This window comes from Nelusetta ayraudi, unplaced genomic scaffold, assembly GCF_046127955.1.
Source record: "Nelusetta ayraudi isolate G7.1 ecotype Tasmania unplaced genomic scaffold, CSIRO-AGI_Nayr_v1 ptg000006l, whole genome shotgun sequence".
Classification (NCBI taxonomy): Eukaryota; Metazoa; Chordata; class Actinopteri; order Tetraodontiformes; family Monacanthidae; genus Nelusetta; species Nelusetta ayraudi.
Window position 1 is genome coordinate 7,741,479 of NW_027466056.1, and position 16,158 is coordinate 7,757,636.

General features: G+C 46.0%; 2 protein-coding genes across 6 annotated transcripts in view; one reads left to right on the plus strand and one right to left on the minus strand.

Moving 5' to 3' along the window:
- The window catches only part of xirp2a (xin actin binding repeat containing 2a), a 63,104-nt gene extending 62,572 nt beyond the window's left edge, over positions 1 to 532 (minus strand). For 2 of the 3 annotated variants that reach the window (XM_076017574.1, XM_076017572.1), the window contains exon 1: positions 419 to 532. The gene's annotated coding sequence lies outside the window, so the exon portion shown is untranslated. The remainder of the gene's footprint in view (positions 1 to 418) is intronic. The other variant, XM_076017573.1, reaches the window with a different exon arrangement.
- Positions 533 to 6,102: 5,570 nt separating this feature from the next.
- Positions 6,103 to 12,487, plus strand: LOC142882867 (uncharacterized). 3 transcript variants are annotated; one of them, XM_076017576.1, is made up of 5 exons: positions 6,103 to 6,481; positions 7,435 to 7,634; positions 8,936 to 9,198; positions 9,881 to 10,189; positions 11,010 to 12,487. In XM_076017576.1, the coding sequence occupies exons 2-5, from the start codon at positions 7,484 to 7,486 to the stop codon at positions 12,102 to 12,104; spliced, it is 1,818 nt and encodes a 605-aa protein (XP_075873691.1). In that variant the 5' UTR covers positions 6,103 to 6,481; positions 7,435 to 7,483; the 3' UTR covers positions 12,105 to 12,487. The 3 variants fall into 3 exon arrangements, with proteins under 3 accessions (XP_075873691.1, XP_075873690.1, XP_075873692.1); XM_076017575.1 differs by having other exon boundaries at positions 6,104 to 6,481; positions 9,881 to 10,192; XM_076017577.1 differs by having other exon boundaries at positions 6,104 to 6,481; positions 9,881 to 10,177.
- The last annotated feature ends 3,671 nt before the right edge of the window (positions 12,488 to 16,158 follow it).

Here is a 16,158-nt window from a genome sequence, read left to right on the forward strand (position 1 = left end):
GGCAGCGGCGCACTCTCTAACCGTTTTTAAAATTTGAGCATTAAATCTTGATGTGCCAGGATTGGGAGGCGGGCGCGGAGAGGTCTGAGATTACCGCAGGCCGTGTAGTCGGGCTTGTTTGACTCGGGGCTTCACCCGCAGTGCTCTTTAAACAGAGCAGACAGACGGGGAGGCCATCTGCTACCCCTGACCAGAAATTCCGCTCCTCCACGTCCTCCGCTTTTCCCGGGCAGAGAAAATTCTAGCGCCTCCCTGTCTCCTCTCGCATTCATCACAGCTGGCCGTGCCATTGCTGGATAAAAGACAGCGATCAAAAGAAAAACTAAACAAAAAAACGTGGTAAAAGACGGGAGCCGCTGCGTGTTAGAAACAGAGAGCCTGCTGAGAAATTGCCAGGGTGCATTGGACTTGGACTCACAAGCACAAAAGCTCATTAACTGTGTAGTTTAGTGGAGAGGATGTGGCTGTGCAACCTTGGATGACAGCTGTGTGCAGATGATCCAAAGAAAGGTCAGATAGCCTCAGCAATTTTGATTACATCAAGATGAATCGTAGACAGTTATCAGTTATCAAGATATCTACTATCTTCTTTTTTGTTAGTTTATTTTTATTTTTATTTTTGAGAGATCAGAACAATCATAAAGAAATATGTCAATCCCAGCTTTTTGGGCCCATGAAGGCGCTCCTACAATCTTCTTCTGAGCCAAGGCTCCCACCTAGTGGCCAAATTCTGGAACTGCAATAAAAGGGTTTAACACACTCGGTTACTTTCCTCCGTTCGTTTTTCGATAATATGTACTACACAAGCGCCCATTTCTTCATAAGGGAGAAGGGAGAATATATACAACATATTTAGACAACTACAAAAGATAAAAATGGCGTAATAACAAAAATTATATTAGGTATTTAAAAACAACGTGGCTTGATAATTCACCGAGTCATATTCTTAGACTAGTGGTCGCAATTATTGCATTTGTGGCTTTTTGTGTGTGTATTTTGCGGTGTTGTTTTTGACTTTGCTCACTTTGTCACAGATGACGCAACGTGCTTGAGCCTTTCTCAAGTGCCACGTCACAACAACAAAAACATAATAATAATAATAATAATAATAATAATAATAATAATAATAATAATAATAATAATAATTTACATCTACTATGACCGTAAAACCACAGTTAATTTAAAAAAAACAACAACAATGTAGCAAGTGAAAAGATGCTAAGATGCTAAAGCTAAAAGACTTTGCGAACACACAAGTTTGGATGGCTGTTCTTCAGCTAACAGTACTGTAGCTCAATTGGAAATCCACTGAGCGCAGACATTAGCCCTGGATAACAAAAGCTACTTGTTTTACATATTTGGGACGTGAACCCCAAGCATATTTGTTATTTGTTCAGCGTCATTAACAAACGTACAACTTACCGTTTTCAGGAATACAGGCATTTCTTTGCGTGGCACAACAACAAAGGAACAATTCCATTTCTTTTTCTCTGGCGTGATTGTTAATGGAGAATAGCGCCGTGCTGTGGAAGTGAAAGGGATTTTTTTTTCTTTCTCTTAAATTTTAATTTCTTTCAAGCTTTTTCGTGAAGACAATTATAATTATTTATTTTGTGTTTCTTTGCTGTAACAGTACTTAAAAAACAAAGGAATTATCAAAAACTATTTATAATTTCTTTGTTTTATGAAACAAACAAACAAAATAAAAAGAACACCTTCAATCCACATTTTTCATTTCCCCTTCTCCTTGCACACATGCTCAGTGCAGGGTCTGCGGGTCACCCAGCAGCCAGACAGCTGAGCCATTTATCCAAATCCCCAGGGAAACAATTACACAGGACTAGGCAGCGGAGCCGATCGGACGGGGCGCTCCTGGGAATTAATGAAAGGCTTATTAGTCAAGTAGTTACAAAAAAAGATGGGGGGGAAAACATCATTGTCAATGACCAAGAACATTCTCTGCATCAGTATCTTATCTCACTGGTAAACATATTCAAACATGTATAAATAAGCTGCTGGACATTTTACAGAGCTTGAATAGCAGACAGAAAATCTATAAGGCACAAGAAATCTGCACACAGGCCATTATAATGTGGCAAAGCACACCAATTATCACTTGTTAATTAAAAAATGATGTTATTATAAAAATGTTATGCAGTATGGAAAGGGACTAAACTGGCAATAAAAGCTGTTTTTCTGCCTCCCCAGTGGACGTAATTGCAATACTATTTATTGTTATTGGCCTTTTTTTTAGTAGCGTGAACACAATGTCTCACTGCCAGCTGCTTCCACGTGTTTGTTACCTGGACACTTACATGCCATTAATAGGTGCAATAAAAAATAAAAAAAAAAGGCGTGAACTCCAGCTGATCAGTCAGTCCAAAGTTAAACCCAACTGATGCAAATACACCAGGGTCAAACACAATGGAAACTAATGATGCTCAAGTACAACTTCAAGTGCTGCGTTGTTTTTTTGTTGTTTTTTTGTTGTTTTTTTATTCTTTTAACCCAGTGTACATACAGTACCTGTCAAAAGTTAGGACACATCTTCTCAGGTATTTTTTTTTTTTTTTTTATCTAACTTTCTGCCCTGCAGATAGATACTGAACACATCAAATATATGAGCAAGATATAAATACAACTGTGCAGCAAAGGAAAAAAAAAAACATGTTAAATAGCTCTAAATATGCTGTTCATGAAATGTGGCTATTTTGAAGAATTCAAATATAAAACGTGTTATTTTACATTTTTACCGTTTCCTACATAATTCCATGTGTGTTCATACGCAGCTTCGATGCCTCCAGTGAGAAACTGCAACGTCAATAGTCATGGGAATGAAAGAAAAGACATAGGGCGTGTCCAAACCTTTGACTGGTAGTCTGGTAATCTTTGACCGCAACTTTTCATGACTTTGCATAGGGGCGTGCTTGACTTTCCTACTAAACCTGACGCATCCACGCTGTATTGATGCTTAACACATCATCAAAACAGTCCTTGTTTATCAAACACAATCTATTTGCAGCAGCTTCCACTGAGGCGGTGACACACGACCGTTACTTGCTGTTGCATCGTTTGATCCTTTTCTTTCCCTTTTTCCCTCTAGACATGAATTAAAATGCTCTTTCTATACTCTGCCGCCCTCCCCCCTTCTCCCCACCACCCTCAGTACTGATGTGTGCGCAGATGGCTGCGGCGTCCTCCGGTGACCTCGACAGGCGCGTCAAACAGAGACAGGATGTACACGGGGCAGAGGGCCTGCATGCAGCAATGTGTCACGGTAGGGCGAAAACAGGCGCCGGTTGTGGTATTTACACTTTCCCGACGAGGACGTTCGACGTGACTGCGCCTCACGTTGGCGCAGTACGGTCTCGTCGCTTCCGATTCAACAGAGTACATATTTCCTGCGAGCTGGTTTTTCATCCCGGACAGGAAAAAAATGTACAAAAAAACAGCAGACCCTCTCGCAGCTTCTCCCCTCATCGTGCTTCAGCGTTCAGCAGCAGCTACCGCATATCCCAGCCCCCACCTCCCCTGCATCCCCTCTAGCAGCCTGCATTCCTCCTCCTCCTCCTCCTCCTCCTCCTCCTCCTCCCTTTCCAACTCCCCCTTCCCCCCACCCAAACTCCCTCTCGTGGCTCGTTGCCATGGAAGCTGATTGGGAGGACGGCTCGGTTTCTCCAGCACGTTGCCCCTCCATCTCTGCTGGGAGAAAACATTTGCGGCATTGACTGAAAATAAAAACCCCAATAATACTATTTCCTCTCGAAACAGAGAGAGGTCACTTATTCATAGAGACAAACCCGGAATTTAGCCCGTGACGGCTGTTTCCGCGCCTTATATGAGCAACAGTCGTGACTCTCCACTGCCACAGACTGTGAGGCTGAGGAGAGGTTTTTTGTTCACTACCACCTACCTGCCCCCCCACCCCCAACTGCGCTCAAGGTCGTTCCCCTGCACCAACCTGCACTTTCATACAACATATATCCAAACAGCCCTAACTGCACAAAAGCGTCGGGAGTTTTTTTCTTCCTCGTCTCTTTTTTCCTGAATCACCCTTTACACTAATTGAAAAAACTGACAGGAGCGGCTCGTTGCTAGGGAGAGACAGGGTGGAAACCAGAGAGGTGCAGCAGGATTCAGCGCCAGCATCCAGTCTGTGAATTCTTCACAAATTTTTAGTAACTGTTTCATGTTTGAATGAGGGGAAACTTAAAAGTGAATCAATTAAACCGAATCGCATGCATCCACAATCTCTGTACATGCAGGAGAAGCCGCATTACTATTTTATTAATGAGTACCTTTTACTAGATCTAGTAAACGTATTTCCCCTGTTGAGGGAAATACTTATTGCTCATACTTAATAGTATAATACTAACAGTAATATCAATTTCGCAAGCGTCTGTTTAAAAGATGGCATGCAGAAGTCAAGAGAGTGACGTTGCACTTCATGAACAATAAGATTGAAAAAGAAAGCAGTCTATTCTGCATTGAGTTAAAAAGCAACGGTGTTAATCTGGAGGTCAGAGCATCAAAACAAAGAGGTGAGACAGTTTTCAGAACTCAACCTATACTAAATAGACTCAACTGACACATCTAATATCTGTAGAAGACGATGCGCACGCGCGCGCACACACAAGCAAGGACACCAGCGCGCGGACACACACACACACACACACACACACACACACACACACACACACACACACACACACACACACACACACAGACGTTAGGTTGCCTGGCAACATAAACTGCACAGAGTTATAATTGTCCACGTGTGTCGTCGCATGAGCCGATTCACGGCGGAGACCTTTGTTTTCCCCTCGCCCTGCTTAACTTCTCCGCTCATTCACACATCACCGAGCCCTTAACCAACAGCCTGTAACGAGTTAAAAAAAAATTAATAATAATCATAATAATAACTTCACATTCTCGATCACATTTGAACACCTGAGCAGGTGCAGCTTACAGATGCAGAATATGTTAACAGGAACGAGGGTAAGTAAGAGCAATTTTAAGCCGTTACATCACAAGTCCAATCATCCTATCACTCCTCTTTCTTCATGCATGCTAAACAATAGAGATCTCTTTTCGGCTCCGGGGGCTGGGGGCGCTTTTTCTTTCTTTCTTTTTTTTTGAGACACACTCCATCCTCACGATGCATCTGGCCTTCGAAAACGCTCTTTAAGCAGGGGGGGGGAATAATTGATTTCCCGTCATTGTTGGCGCCTGCCCGCCTCCTCCCTCTGATCTATCTGGCTCCGCTGTTCATTTAAAATTCAAATGAGCCAGCGAGTGCATTGGCCGCTACAGACCGGGGGGGTGGTGCGAGCTAGGTTTGCTTCGTTAGCGCTCGTGTGTGTGTGTGGGGGGGGTGAAAATATTGAGGGTGGCTGTTTGGACTGTTTGTGGGAGAGGAGCCCAAACTCGACTGTAATTCCATGTGATGTTATTTGTTGAAACAGAGCGTTTTAGGTCTCTTTCAACCACTGTGCTGTGGCACACTAGTGCACCCTGACCTCATGTCAGGTGTGCCGTGAAAAATGATCCAACTTCACTTAATTGCTCTGAAGAAAATTAATAATAACATTCAATTGTGCAGTGACTGTGCTGTAAAAAAAAAAAGGAACCTAATCCTGTTTTCCTCCCTCAGTTCCGGCCAGGATATCAGCTTGGTGTGCATTTGAATAGGCCCAGGGTTCACACTGAGTGAGTATGCATACATTAAGAGACTGTGCTGTCATTATTAGGCTAAAATATTTTTGGTTGGTGGTGTACCATGGATTATTTTCAATATAACAAATGTGCCGTGGCTGAAAAAAAAGGTTGAAAAACCCTGTCCTAGACCACCAAAAAGATATCTAGAGCCACCCCCCCACCCCCCAATCCCATCCCATCCACCACCACTACCACCACCACCACTACCAACTACAACTACCCCCATCTCTCCGCTGCGGTCTAGAAAAAAGGCTCTCCTCCACCTCAGTCAAGCTCCAGCGCCCCAGCCGGCAGCAGCTCCCAGCTAACAAGTCTTTGTGAGGAGGGAGCGAGGGGGGAGGAGAGGCGGGAGGGAGGGAGGGAGGAGGGAGGCGCAGAGCAGGATAGAAATCAGACAGCGAGCGAGTGAGCGAGCGAGAGAAAGAGAGAGAGAGAGGGAGAGAGAGTTGACAGCGAGGAGAGAGGGAGAGAGCACATGAGAGAGCGGCGGAGCAGAGGTGCGTTCGCTGCTGCTGCTGCTACACGAGGAGGCTGCGGGAGAGGAGAAGGAGGCAACGCAAACATGGCAGCTCTCGCTGCATCATCATCATCAGCAGCATCAGCATCAGCACCAGCACCAGCACCAGCACCAGCACCAGCACCAGCATCATCACGACGACACACAGCGAGGTTCGGCCCGTCGCTGGTCAACGCCGTGTGATGCGGAGGGAGAGAGGAGGAGGCGAGGACTTCCTGGAGACCCGAGGAGAGCCCAAGGAACCAGGTCGGTGACGGCCAAACGCTCGCACGCAGAGCTTTTTCCTGTCAGAATGAATAAAATAATGATAACAATACATTTGTGCACGTGTTGGCTGGGCGCTATCGCCCCCACAAGGGTTTAAAACGGTGTCGCCGGACGATTTGTCAATAAGCCGGCGCCGGTGGGGAGACGCCGGGCATGCATGCACGCAGACACGTGAGCGAGCTGCGTGCGTGAGCGTGCGCGAGCGCGTGCACGCTCCGGGTTTGATCGAATCCAAAACCAGGAAGGTTTGGGGTGAAAAACGGGGCTGCACAAGGAAATCCTCCCGCATGCTGCCTGACTCATGACATACGAACACGAGCACGATGATGATGATGACCCGCTGTCTGCCTCTGCACATCATTATTTTTACCAACTGCTGGATGAATGAAAAAGCATGAAGAAGGTGGGGAAGGTGGGGGCTTGAAAAAAAAAAAAACAGGTATGCGTGTAATGGAAATGCAGCGGGATGTGGACACGTTGAGTATCTGTGTTGCAGCAGAGTGCAGAAGAGTCGGGGAAAGGGGGGGGCAGACAAAGCCCATGCAGGGAGGGTGAAGCTCGGGGCCAGCGGTTGAGATTCGCCGCGTATGACGTCATCCTCAGCCGGTTCCGAGCAGCTAGATAAACAGATGAAACCAGGCACGGGCAAACTACGGCCCGGGGGCCATATGCGGCCCCTTAAGCTTTTCAATCCGGCCCGCCAAACTAGAAGAAATCCCACTAATCAGTCAGTAAGTCATAAAATAGCTGTCTTTCATCCATTTTTAAGAGTCATTTCAATAAAGAGCTAAATACTGTGGGGTTTAAACACCTTCGGGAAGTGTGTGCTAGCTTTCGCCTAGCCTTGCCTTTTTTGGGCCAAATGAATTTCAATTTGTTCCAACATCAGCACAAATCATCGAATGTGTTTTGTTTTGTTTTTTACGCACCAGCAGCGAGAGTGTGACCAGGTAGTCGGGGGGTGGTGGAGCCGCGAGCACCATGAGCGGGATCCTGAAGAGGAAGCTGGACGAGGGTCCGACCCCGTACCTGTCCTCGCTGCAGGGCTCCGACGACGACGAGGTCTCCTGCGGCGACAGCGGCAACAGCAGCGACAGCCTCAACCACCCCGTCCCGTCCGGACTGCTGGACTGTAAGGTCACGCACACGCGTCTGCACGCGCACACATATGCAAACAAAGGTCATACCAGGGTTCTGGAGAAGCACTGAAACGTGAAAATCTAAATAATTGAAAGCAACTGCTTCCAGTCAATCAGATCTCTCCTGAACGTCAAGGGAATAGTTCAACATACGTGGTAAAGGTGCAGTTCGCAACTTGTCCACACGGGGGTTTTGGAGTTCTGGATTGTGTATTTCAAGGGGTCGACAAACTACGGCCCGCGGGCTTCCGCTCCCCCGGTCAACAAAAAAATGCCGTGACAAGCACCGCCCGCCCCCCCCCCCCCCACAACGAACTGTGGCCGACACGCTGCAGTTCCGTAATGTGGTCCATTGCAAATAACGCTTGGCGCCCCCTGGTGTATTTGATGAGTTTTGAGGGAGTGTACCTCCTTATTTGAATTTAAATCACAAAGAACTAATTTTAGGAATGGGCTGATTTTATTCTCCTGATGTGTCTGTAAGTGACGTTCTTCCAGGACTGTTCTGATTGGCGAAAGATCATGTGAGTTACAGAGGCACGATGGAAAGTGACACGACTCCGCATGCGCTATTGACCCATTAATGCGGAAGTCAAAAACATTTTCGGGACATGCGCTGCGCGAGCAACTTCATTGAAATGAATGGGCCGCCATCTTGGACTCTTGGGGCTTGCTTGAGACACACACAAAACTATGACAGCGGTGATGCAAAAGCAAATCTAACACACCTCCATGCCCCCTGGTGGTGAATTGCGGTAAGGGTCACTGGACCTCTTCCGTCCCATAATGATTTGAGAGAGGACATGAGCAAAACTAACTTAAAAAAAAATAAAACATTAACACTAAACATAAACACTAAGACACACAGATGTCCTCCATCTTGGAGGATGTGGAGGTCTGAGAGAGATACGCTTGTAGGCTGCGAAAAATGGAATATGACATACTAATCTGTGTTAGTGAATTGCCAAAATCAAAGTGAAACTGAATTTGTTGTGTTTTTGTTGTCTTTAGCAAAGCTACTTAAAAGTAGAGCCCTCCCACTTTTTGGTCTTTTGATGATTGGGCGGAGTGAAAAACCCAAGCTTCAGATTCTGACACACTCTCTACACCCAAAAGAAAACACATTTGAGTGCAGATGATCCCACTCTTCTCATGAAAAACAAATGTTGATGGAAATTGGGTACACATGCAGTGTGAACCCACCCTACTTTCCCCCCCAGTGCTGATTTTCCAACTCTTCCATTATTTACCCATCCCCTCCACTCCCCCTATACCTGCGCTATACCTGCTGCAGCCAACCTGCAGCAGCGCTCCGCCAAGCGGATGAGGGGCCGTCGCAACGTGCACTTTGAGAGCGTGACGGTGTACTACTTCAACCGGCGGCAGGGCTTCACCAGCGTGCCCACGCAGGGCGGCAGCACCCTGGGCATGTCGCCGCGCCACAGCTCGGTCAAGCGCTTCACCCTCCGGGAGTTCGCAGCAGAGCAGCAGCAGAGCCACTGGAACATGCTGAGGAACCACCTCAAGGAGGAGAAGCTCAACGCCGTCAAGCTCAAAGTCAGTGGGAGTGGGAGTGGGAGTGGGAGTGGAGTTGGGGGGGTGTAGTTGATGTGAACTTGATGTGTTTTTTTTTTATTAATGCGCAGTGCATTTTTTAACGTAAATAAATTAAAATTAGAATTTGATTACATTTATTTATTTTATTTATTATTTGTTTTAATAAAAAGTAAATTTTATATATATATATGTATACATATATATATATATATATATATATATATATATATATATATATATATATATATATATATATATACATATATATATATATATACATATATAAACATATATACAGAGTAAGAAAGGAAGGAAAATCAACTATTTAGAGCTATAGGGACAGTTTGTTTTTTACAAATGATTTGCATTACATTGAAAACAACAAAGTTGTTTACATCAATGCAATGTTAGTGAAGTGCTTTGGTAGGCCTTCAGTTTAAAGGTCACACTGAACACATTCAATAAATCCAAACTACAGCAACAATTGGATTAGAATAAATTAGTAAGAACTTAATCTTTCATAGTTGTTGACCTTTAAAATTGATCCTTTCAAACGGTGTCCTCAGGGCAATTTAGTATAGTTTTATTTAGTATAAATAAATATAAATATAAAAACATAGAATAAAGTATAAATATTGTAATGTAAATAATTGCAAATTATTGGTGCCCCCCCCCCCACCAGCTGACTAAGAACGGCACCGTGACGTCCGTGGAGGCCGACGCCCTGACGCTGGACGACATCTCCGAGGACGACCTGGACGTGGACAACACCGAGGTGGACGACTACTTCTTCCTGCAGCCCCTGACCACCAGGAGGCGCCGCGCCCTCCTGCGCTCGTCGGGGGTCCGCCGCATCGACGTGGACGAAAAGCACGAGCTGCGCGGCCTGCGGACGTCGCGCGAGGAGTGCGGCTGCCGCTGCCGGGGGACGTGCGACCCGGAGACGTGCGCGTGCAGCCTGGCCGGCATTAAGTGCCAGGTAAATGGAACTGTGGTGAGGCCCATCTATTATACTCAAACATTTGTGTGTGTTTGCGTGCGCAGCGGGGCGGCCACAGGCCGATCCCAGTGGTCCCTCACGCGCAAACGTGGGCTGCTTACTTACCGAAAGCGGAGCATCATAGCGAGGGTGGCAAGTCCGCCAGCAGGGGTCAGCGTTGGCACTGATCAGGTCGTCTGTGTGAATAAGATCAAAAGGTCGACATCAAACTTCTTACTATTATTATTATTCGATAAAGACTTTAAAGAATTTAGCATGAGTGCCCATATGTGCGCAAACACAGGAACGGTTGAACGTGAGAAAAAAAGAAGCCAAAGACCCAATGTGTAAAACGTGGCTTGATTTATGATTTTTATATTGGTGAAAGCTTAACATACTGCCCATAAATACATTAATAAAACTGTATACTCGCAGTACAATAAAAATCATTTGGTTTTCCTACCCATAGAACGGTTGTCATTGATATAAGAATAAACATAGTGCAAGCTTCTTGTTCCCATTAGCTGCCATCTTGCGAGACCATTTTTAAGAATGCCCGAATAGAAAGACGAAATTCGCCGTCAGGTGGGCTTCCTTAAGCCAATTTGTTGTTTAAAATTGTGCCATTTAAGACACACAACCCAGAATTAACGTAATCTCTGCAAATAAAATTTGTGTTGAGGTTTTCAGGACAGTGAACTCTGCCGTTGCTGCTCCAACACCACCAAATGTGATTGACAGCAGCGCAAACGTGGCAACCGTTCTTTGAAACCGGGTTGTTGTTTTTTTTTTTGTATTTATTTATTTCAAACTCATGCATCCTTGCACTCAGGTGGACCGCATGTCCTTCCCTTGCGGCTGCACCAAAGACGGCTGCAGCAACAACACCGGGCGGCTGGAGTTCAACCCGGTGCGGGTGCGCACCCACTTCCTGCACACAATCATGAAGCTGGAGCTGGAGCGGAGCCGCGAGGAGGAGGAGGAGCAGCAGCAGCAGCAGCAGCAGCATCCGCAGCATCAGCTGCAGCCGGGGCAACAGCTCGTAACCAACGGCAACGGTTTCCATGGCGACACTTCCTCGGTTCAGCAGCAGCAGCAGCTGCAGCAGCAGCAGCAGCAGCAGCAAGCGAACATGCAGTTTCCACCGGTGAGTGGTACGCCGCACGTTCCCATCATGCAACTGCAGAACGCAGGCGGTGCAGACACTCATCTGGGGGACGAGGAGGAAGAGGACGACGATGAGGATGAGGATGAGGATGAGGATGAGGAGGATGAGGAGGAGGACGAGGACGAGGCCTATGAGGACGAGGAGGGCAGCAGCGTGTGCAGCGGGCTGTCAGACTGCAGCACGCACAGCCTGGAGACGCTCGACCCCGAGGAGGAGGACGAGGAGGACGAGGAGGAGGAGGAGGAAGATGATGATGATGAAGATGACGATGAGGAGGAAGACGAGGAAGACGACTGGGACTGCCCTGTGCCTCCGCCGTACTCTGTGCCGCTCCCCTCGGTTCTCAGCTACTCCAGCGGCCCTCTCGCGGGCCTCGGCAGCCCCTTCCACGGCGCCCCGGGCTTGCAGCGCTACCCGATGGAGCGCCCCGCCGCCGAGAGCGCCGCCGCCGTCACCCTCCCTGCCGTCGAGACGGCGCTGGAGTCCAAACAGCGGCCCAGCGTGCCCTGCAACTTCACCAGTCCCGCAGAGCCGCCACTGCAGCTCCAGACTCTAGACTCACACGTAGCTCTCTGTGACGGAAGCAGCGAGCAGCAGCAGCAGCAGGTCGTGAAGGACCTCCCGAACAATGGAGAGCGTCGTGACTCACAGACAGAGGCCTCAGCCGGGCCCGTGAGTCAGACAGAGGAGCCCGAGCGGCAACAGACGTGCTGTGCGGAAGAGGCCCGAGCTTCAGAAGGGCATCGGTTAATTATTTAAAACGGCAGCCAAAGTATTGTGACCTTTACTGACGGCGATGTCACTCCCTGCAAACCATCGTTTGAGGGAAGAAAACCCCACACGTACGATGAATAAAAGCAGTGTTCCCATCGTATCAGAGCCCTGTTTTAAAAGTCTTACACCACTTGCAGCATGTTTTGTATTGGGTTTTTTTTTCCCGTTGTGACTGGCATCTGTGACAAATCTTCATTTTTGAGATGCCTTTTTTTCCATTGTGTTGGTGTGCCGTCGATGCTGCTGATTGTTCTGAGATGCCTGTCTGTTTGAGCATGTGTTCAGTTTGCGCAAAGGTGTTTCAAAGTTGCACTCGAAACTGTCCAACGACAGCCTCATAGAAAACCATTTTAACACTGGGGGTCCCTTGCGCTTATTTTCATGCTAAAAAAAATGAGAACTTTGTCAGCAGTGTGGCTAGGTCTTTGTTCTGTGCAGTTGCCATGATACATTTTCTACAACTATTTTTAACCCCAAAGGATGGATTTTGATTACATTTACATTTACTTGAAGCAGTGCATTAGTCGTTTCTCAAGCAAGTTAGTTTAGCATTTAGATTTTTGAACCCTTGAGTAGTGAGGACAGGAACAGAGGCCTTGATATGCAGTTATGTCGAATGCAACGTGTAGGTTGTGGACAATGTACAGTTTACATTGTAAACTGTACACAGGCCTCAAACTTGAAATTTGTCACCGTCCAACGGTGAGTTAACGTCAACGAAGAGAATTGCGAAAATTTCGACTCACATTCGTCATATATGCTCCGACACGTCATCACACGTCGGACCAATCTTCCTCGATGTGTGGAAGTGCGCCGTTGTTATAATCCAGAGCCGACGTCACTCTTGAAATAAATGTCACGTAAGAAGCAGATCGAAGCGTTAGCAAGCATTCGCTACTGCGCTATCGGCCCGTGCTTTTCATATTGCTGTCATTAGTTCGATGTAGCGTTAATTCTGAGAGCTCTATGGCTAATAATTTCGCCAAACCTTTAATACGTTCTGACGAAATCATCAATCACCTCAGATCCTGAGATCCTGAGGATCTCACCATTAACCATTGAGGATCTCAGTCACGGTACAGCCAACACACACACACACACACACACACACACACACACACACACACACACACAGTACAGTATTATAGCAATTGTAGCCGTTAGCATGCTAACTCCACCGAGCAGGCACATTCTAGTGACATATCAAAATAAAGCTAGCAACTTCTTATTGATTGAACTGCGAACTAAGTTTTCCTCATCTTTCTTTGCCGTGACATTACCCTCTTTGTCTTCTGACTAAATACATACACGTGCCATGAGCATTTAATACTGCCAAATCCTGGGGCCAAAAGTTCCATGATTGTTCTTTGTAAATGCAAATGTTGTACATTTCCATGAGTGCGAATAAAAACACCTTTCCACACCCATTATTATCATTATTATTATTATTATTATTATTATTATTATTATTATTATTATTACAGATGACTTATGTCGAAACGTAACGCTGGGGGAATTTCTCCGCGAGCTCCTTATTTTAGCCAGCAGATGGCGGCATTGTGCAACATTACGTTTAACGGAGTTCCCTTTTTCTGTCTCTTTAAATCATCGTCCTACATGAAAGGGTTAAACAATTTTCTCCCTGTAGCCTGACGTCAGTCAATTTGTTTGTCACAGAATGTCCGCCCCGTTACACTGGTGATAGTCATTTTCTATTCTTCGCTCACCCCTAAAAACATTTTTTTTTTTTTTTTTTCAAATCAGTCAGTTACCCCCAGCTTGAGAAATTACGAGCATGTACCACACTTCCTGTGACCTTTTTTTTTATTTTATTTTTTTTAAGGTAGATTATTTACCATTTATAAATCCATTTACCCAGTTGCTGTGTCATCTCTCCGACACGTTTTCAGCGTCATCTCCCACCAGTCTCACCAGTTTGACGTTCCACCTCGGAACCACTGGAGGGCGTTCCAAGTCTTTTTTTTTTTTTTTTTTTTTAAAAGTACATTTACTTTGGGTGAGGCACTTTTTAGTCTGGGGCACGAAGAAGCACTGAGCTCCCAGTCTGCACGGATTCCCTATTCATGTACAGATGCGTTGTTTTCATTGCTCATTTCACAACCTTTGAGCAAACAAGCAGCAGGTGCAGCACGCAAGAGGGACAAAAGGTACATTCAGGCATTCTTTATGGTCCTCAAACAACAAGAGCACACACTGTACGCACTGTATGGGCTTTACATTACACAAGGTCATTCTCCTTATGGGGGGGGGGGGGGGGCGTTGGTGGTTGGAGCAGGAACGCGTGCTTGCTTTGAGCTCGCAAGGCATTGTGGGTAGGCGAGCCCAGGAACGCCGCTGATCAATCACAGGCGGGGGAGGCTGTTACGTTGCGTTGCCGGGCAACAGGAAGGCGCAAGAGGTGGGGAGCTGCTGATTGGTTGGTTGGGGTTGGTGCTGGTGGTGCTGGTGTGTGCGTGGAGGGGGGTCTTTTTCAGCTGATCATCATCTTTGCCCCCGGCGAATTCCCGCAAAAGGGTTCATGTCATGCATAAAGCATCTATTATCTATCATATTTGAGTTTTGTCTTTTGCAGCTTCTCACAATGGATTAACAAACCCATCATATTCAAGCCTTTGTTTACATCCTCGTCCAGAAACACTGGCTGGTTGTATCCCCACTGACCTGGCAGACATGTCAGTGGCCTTCCTGTCTCATAAAGGGCTGTTTTCCACAGCTGCTGTTCACCTTATATTTGCCATTCACTTGCTAGACAATAGTCGCAGTAACAATTAGTGAACCCTCCCTCAGGCTATATCTTAAACATGTGAATGCTTTGTATTGTCAGCAAGGAATTAATATTGAGTAGAGACACACGAGAGGAAGCATTTTTAACGTTATAACGAGTGAAAGGCTAAACACACTGCTAACGCCACATTACTGTGTTTCTGATTGAGACATGAATATGTTTCAAAGGACTTTTATTTAGATTAGTCCAGAAGGTGGTTACTCCTTTCAGTTGAAATGCTTTTCTTTTTCATTTGCATGAAGTAAAAAGCTTGTCGATAAAATCTTGTAAATCTCTCCACTTTTCCTCATCGTTCCGTCTCACCCCCTTGGCAGTGCTGTTTGCTGGCTCGTTCTCCCCCATGAGAGTCTCAGCTGAATGCATTCAATACACCATCCTCAGGCTGAAACAGATCATCATCTCGCTGAGCATCTGTTTAAACCTGATTGAATATGCTGAGCCTCTCGCCTTCTTCTGAAGCCACCCCCCCCCCCCGACCCCGACCCCTCAACCCTTCAAAATCAACGTGTGCGGCACTCAGGATAATGCTTCCCAAAATAGGCTTTATTTTGGAGAATCTAAATTTTGTGTTTAGTCGCCACATCTTTGGTTGTAACAACAATGAAAAAAGGGGGTGGGGGGGGGGACCGATTTTGCCACAAGTCACATTTTGCAAACTCAGACAGAGCCAAATGCATCATGTAATCGAATCACACAAATCGATCCCGCTGGGTTTAAAGTTCCCGACGCGTAAAAGCAATCACGCTTTCCGAGTTCCGATCACACACTGAAGACAGGATGTCACATGACTGTAAAAAAAGAAAAAGAAAAAAAAAAGAAACATTTTGGGCCACCAAAGAAAGTAAGAAAACGGAAGAAAATTAACAATTGTTCACAAAAAAATGTATTTTATTCTTTTGGCTTCAAAATCATACGACCATATGAGCGGACGGCAGTCACTTCATCACTGCAAGCAGTACACTGAAAGAACCACAAGCGCAATGAGAGATGGCTACTGATTGCTTCATGGTGTGTAACCTACAGATATGTGGACCGTACATGTATTCCATCCTGTGTTACAGTGCAGAGCGGGGAAAGTAATACAAAGTCAAATGAAATAAAAACCAGGGACTTGGCAAAAAAAATTAAAAAAATGCACTTGTATCTACAGTAAAAAGTGTTATTTCTAACTGGTACGACATGAAGACCCCCAGCACGCTCTATAGCTACACGCCCGTTCATGCACAGGCATAC

Coding starts and splice junctions, on each gene's coding strand:
- LOC142882867 (XM_076017575.1), top strand. CDS start 7,484: ATGAGCGGGATCCTGAAGAGGAAGCTGGACGAGGGTCCGACCCCGTAC. Junction 7,635..8,935: donor CCCGTCCGGACTGCTGGACT/GTAAGGTCACGC, acceptor TACCTGCTGCAG/CCAACCTGCAGCAGCGCTCC. Junction 10,193..11,009: donor GCCAGGTAAATGGAACTGTG/GTGAGGCCCATC, acceptor CCTTGCACTCAG/GTGGACCGCATGTCCTTCCC.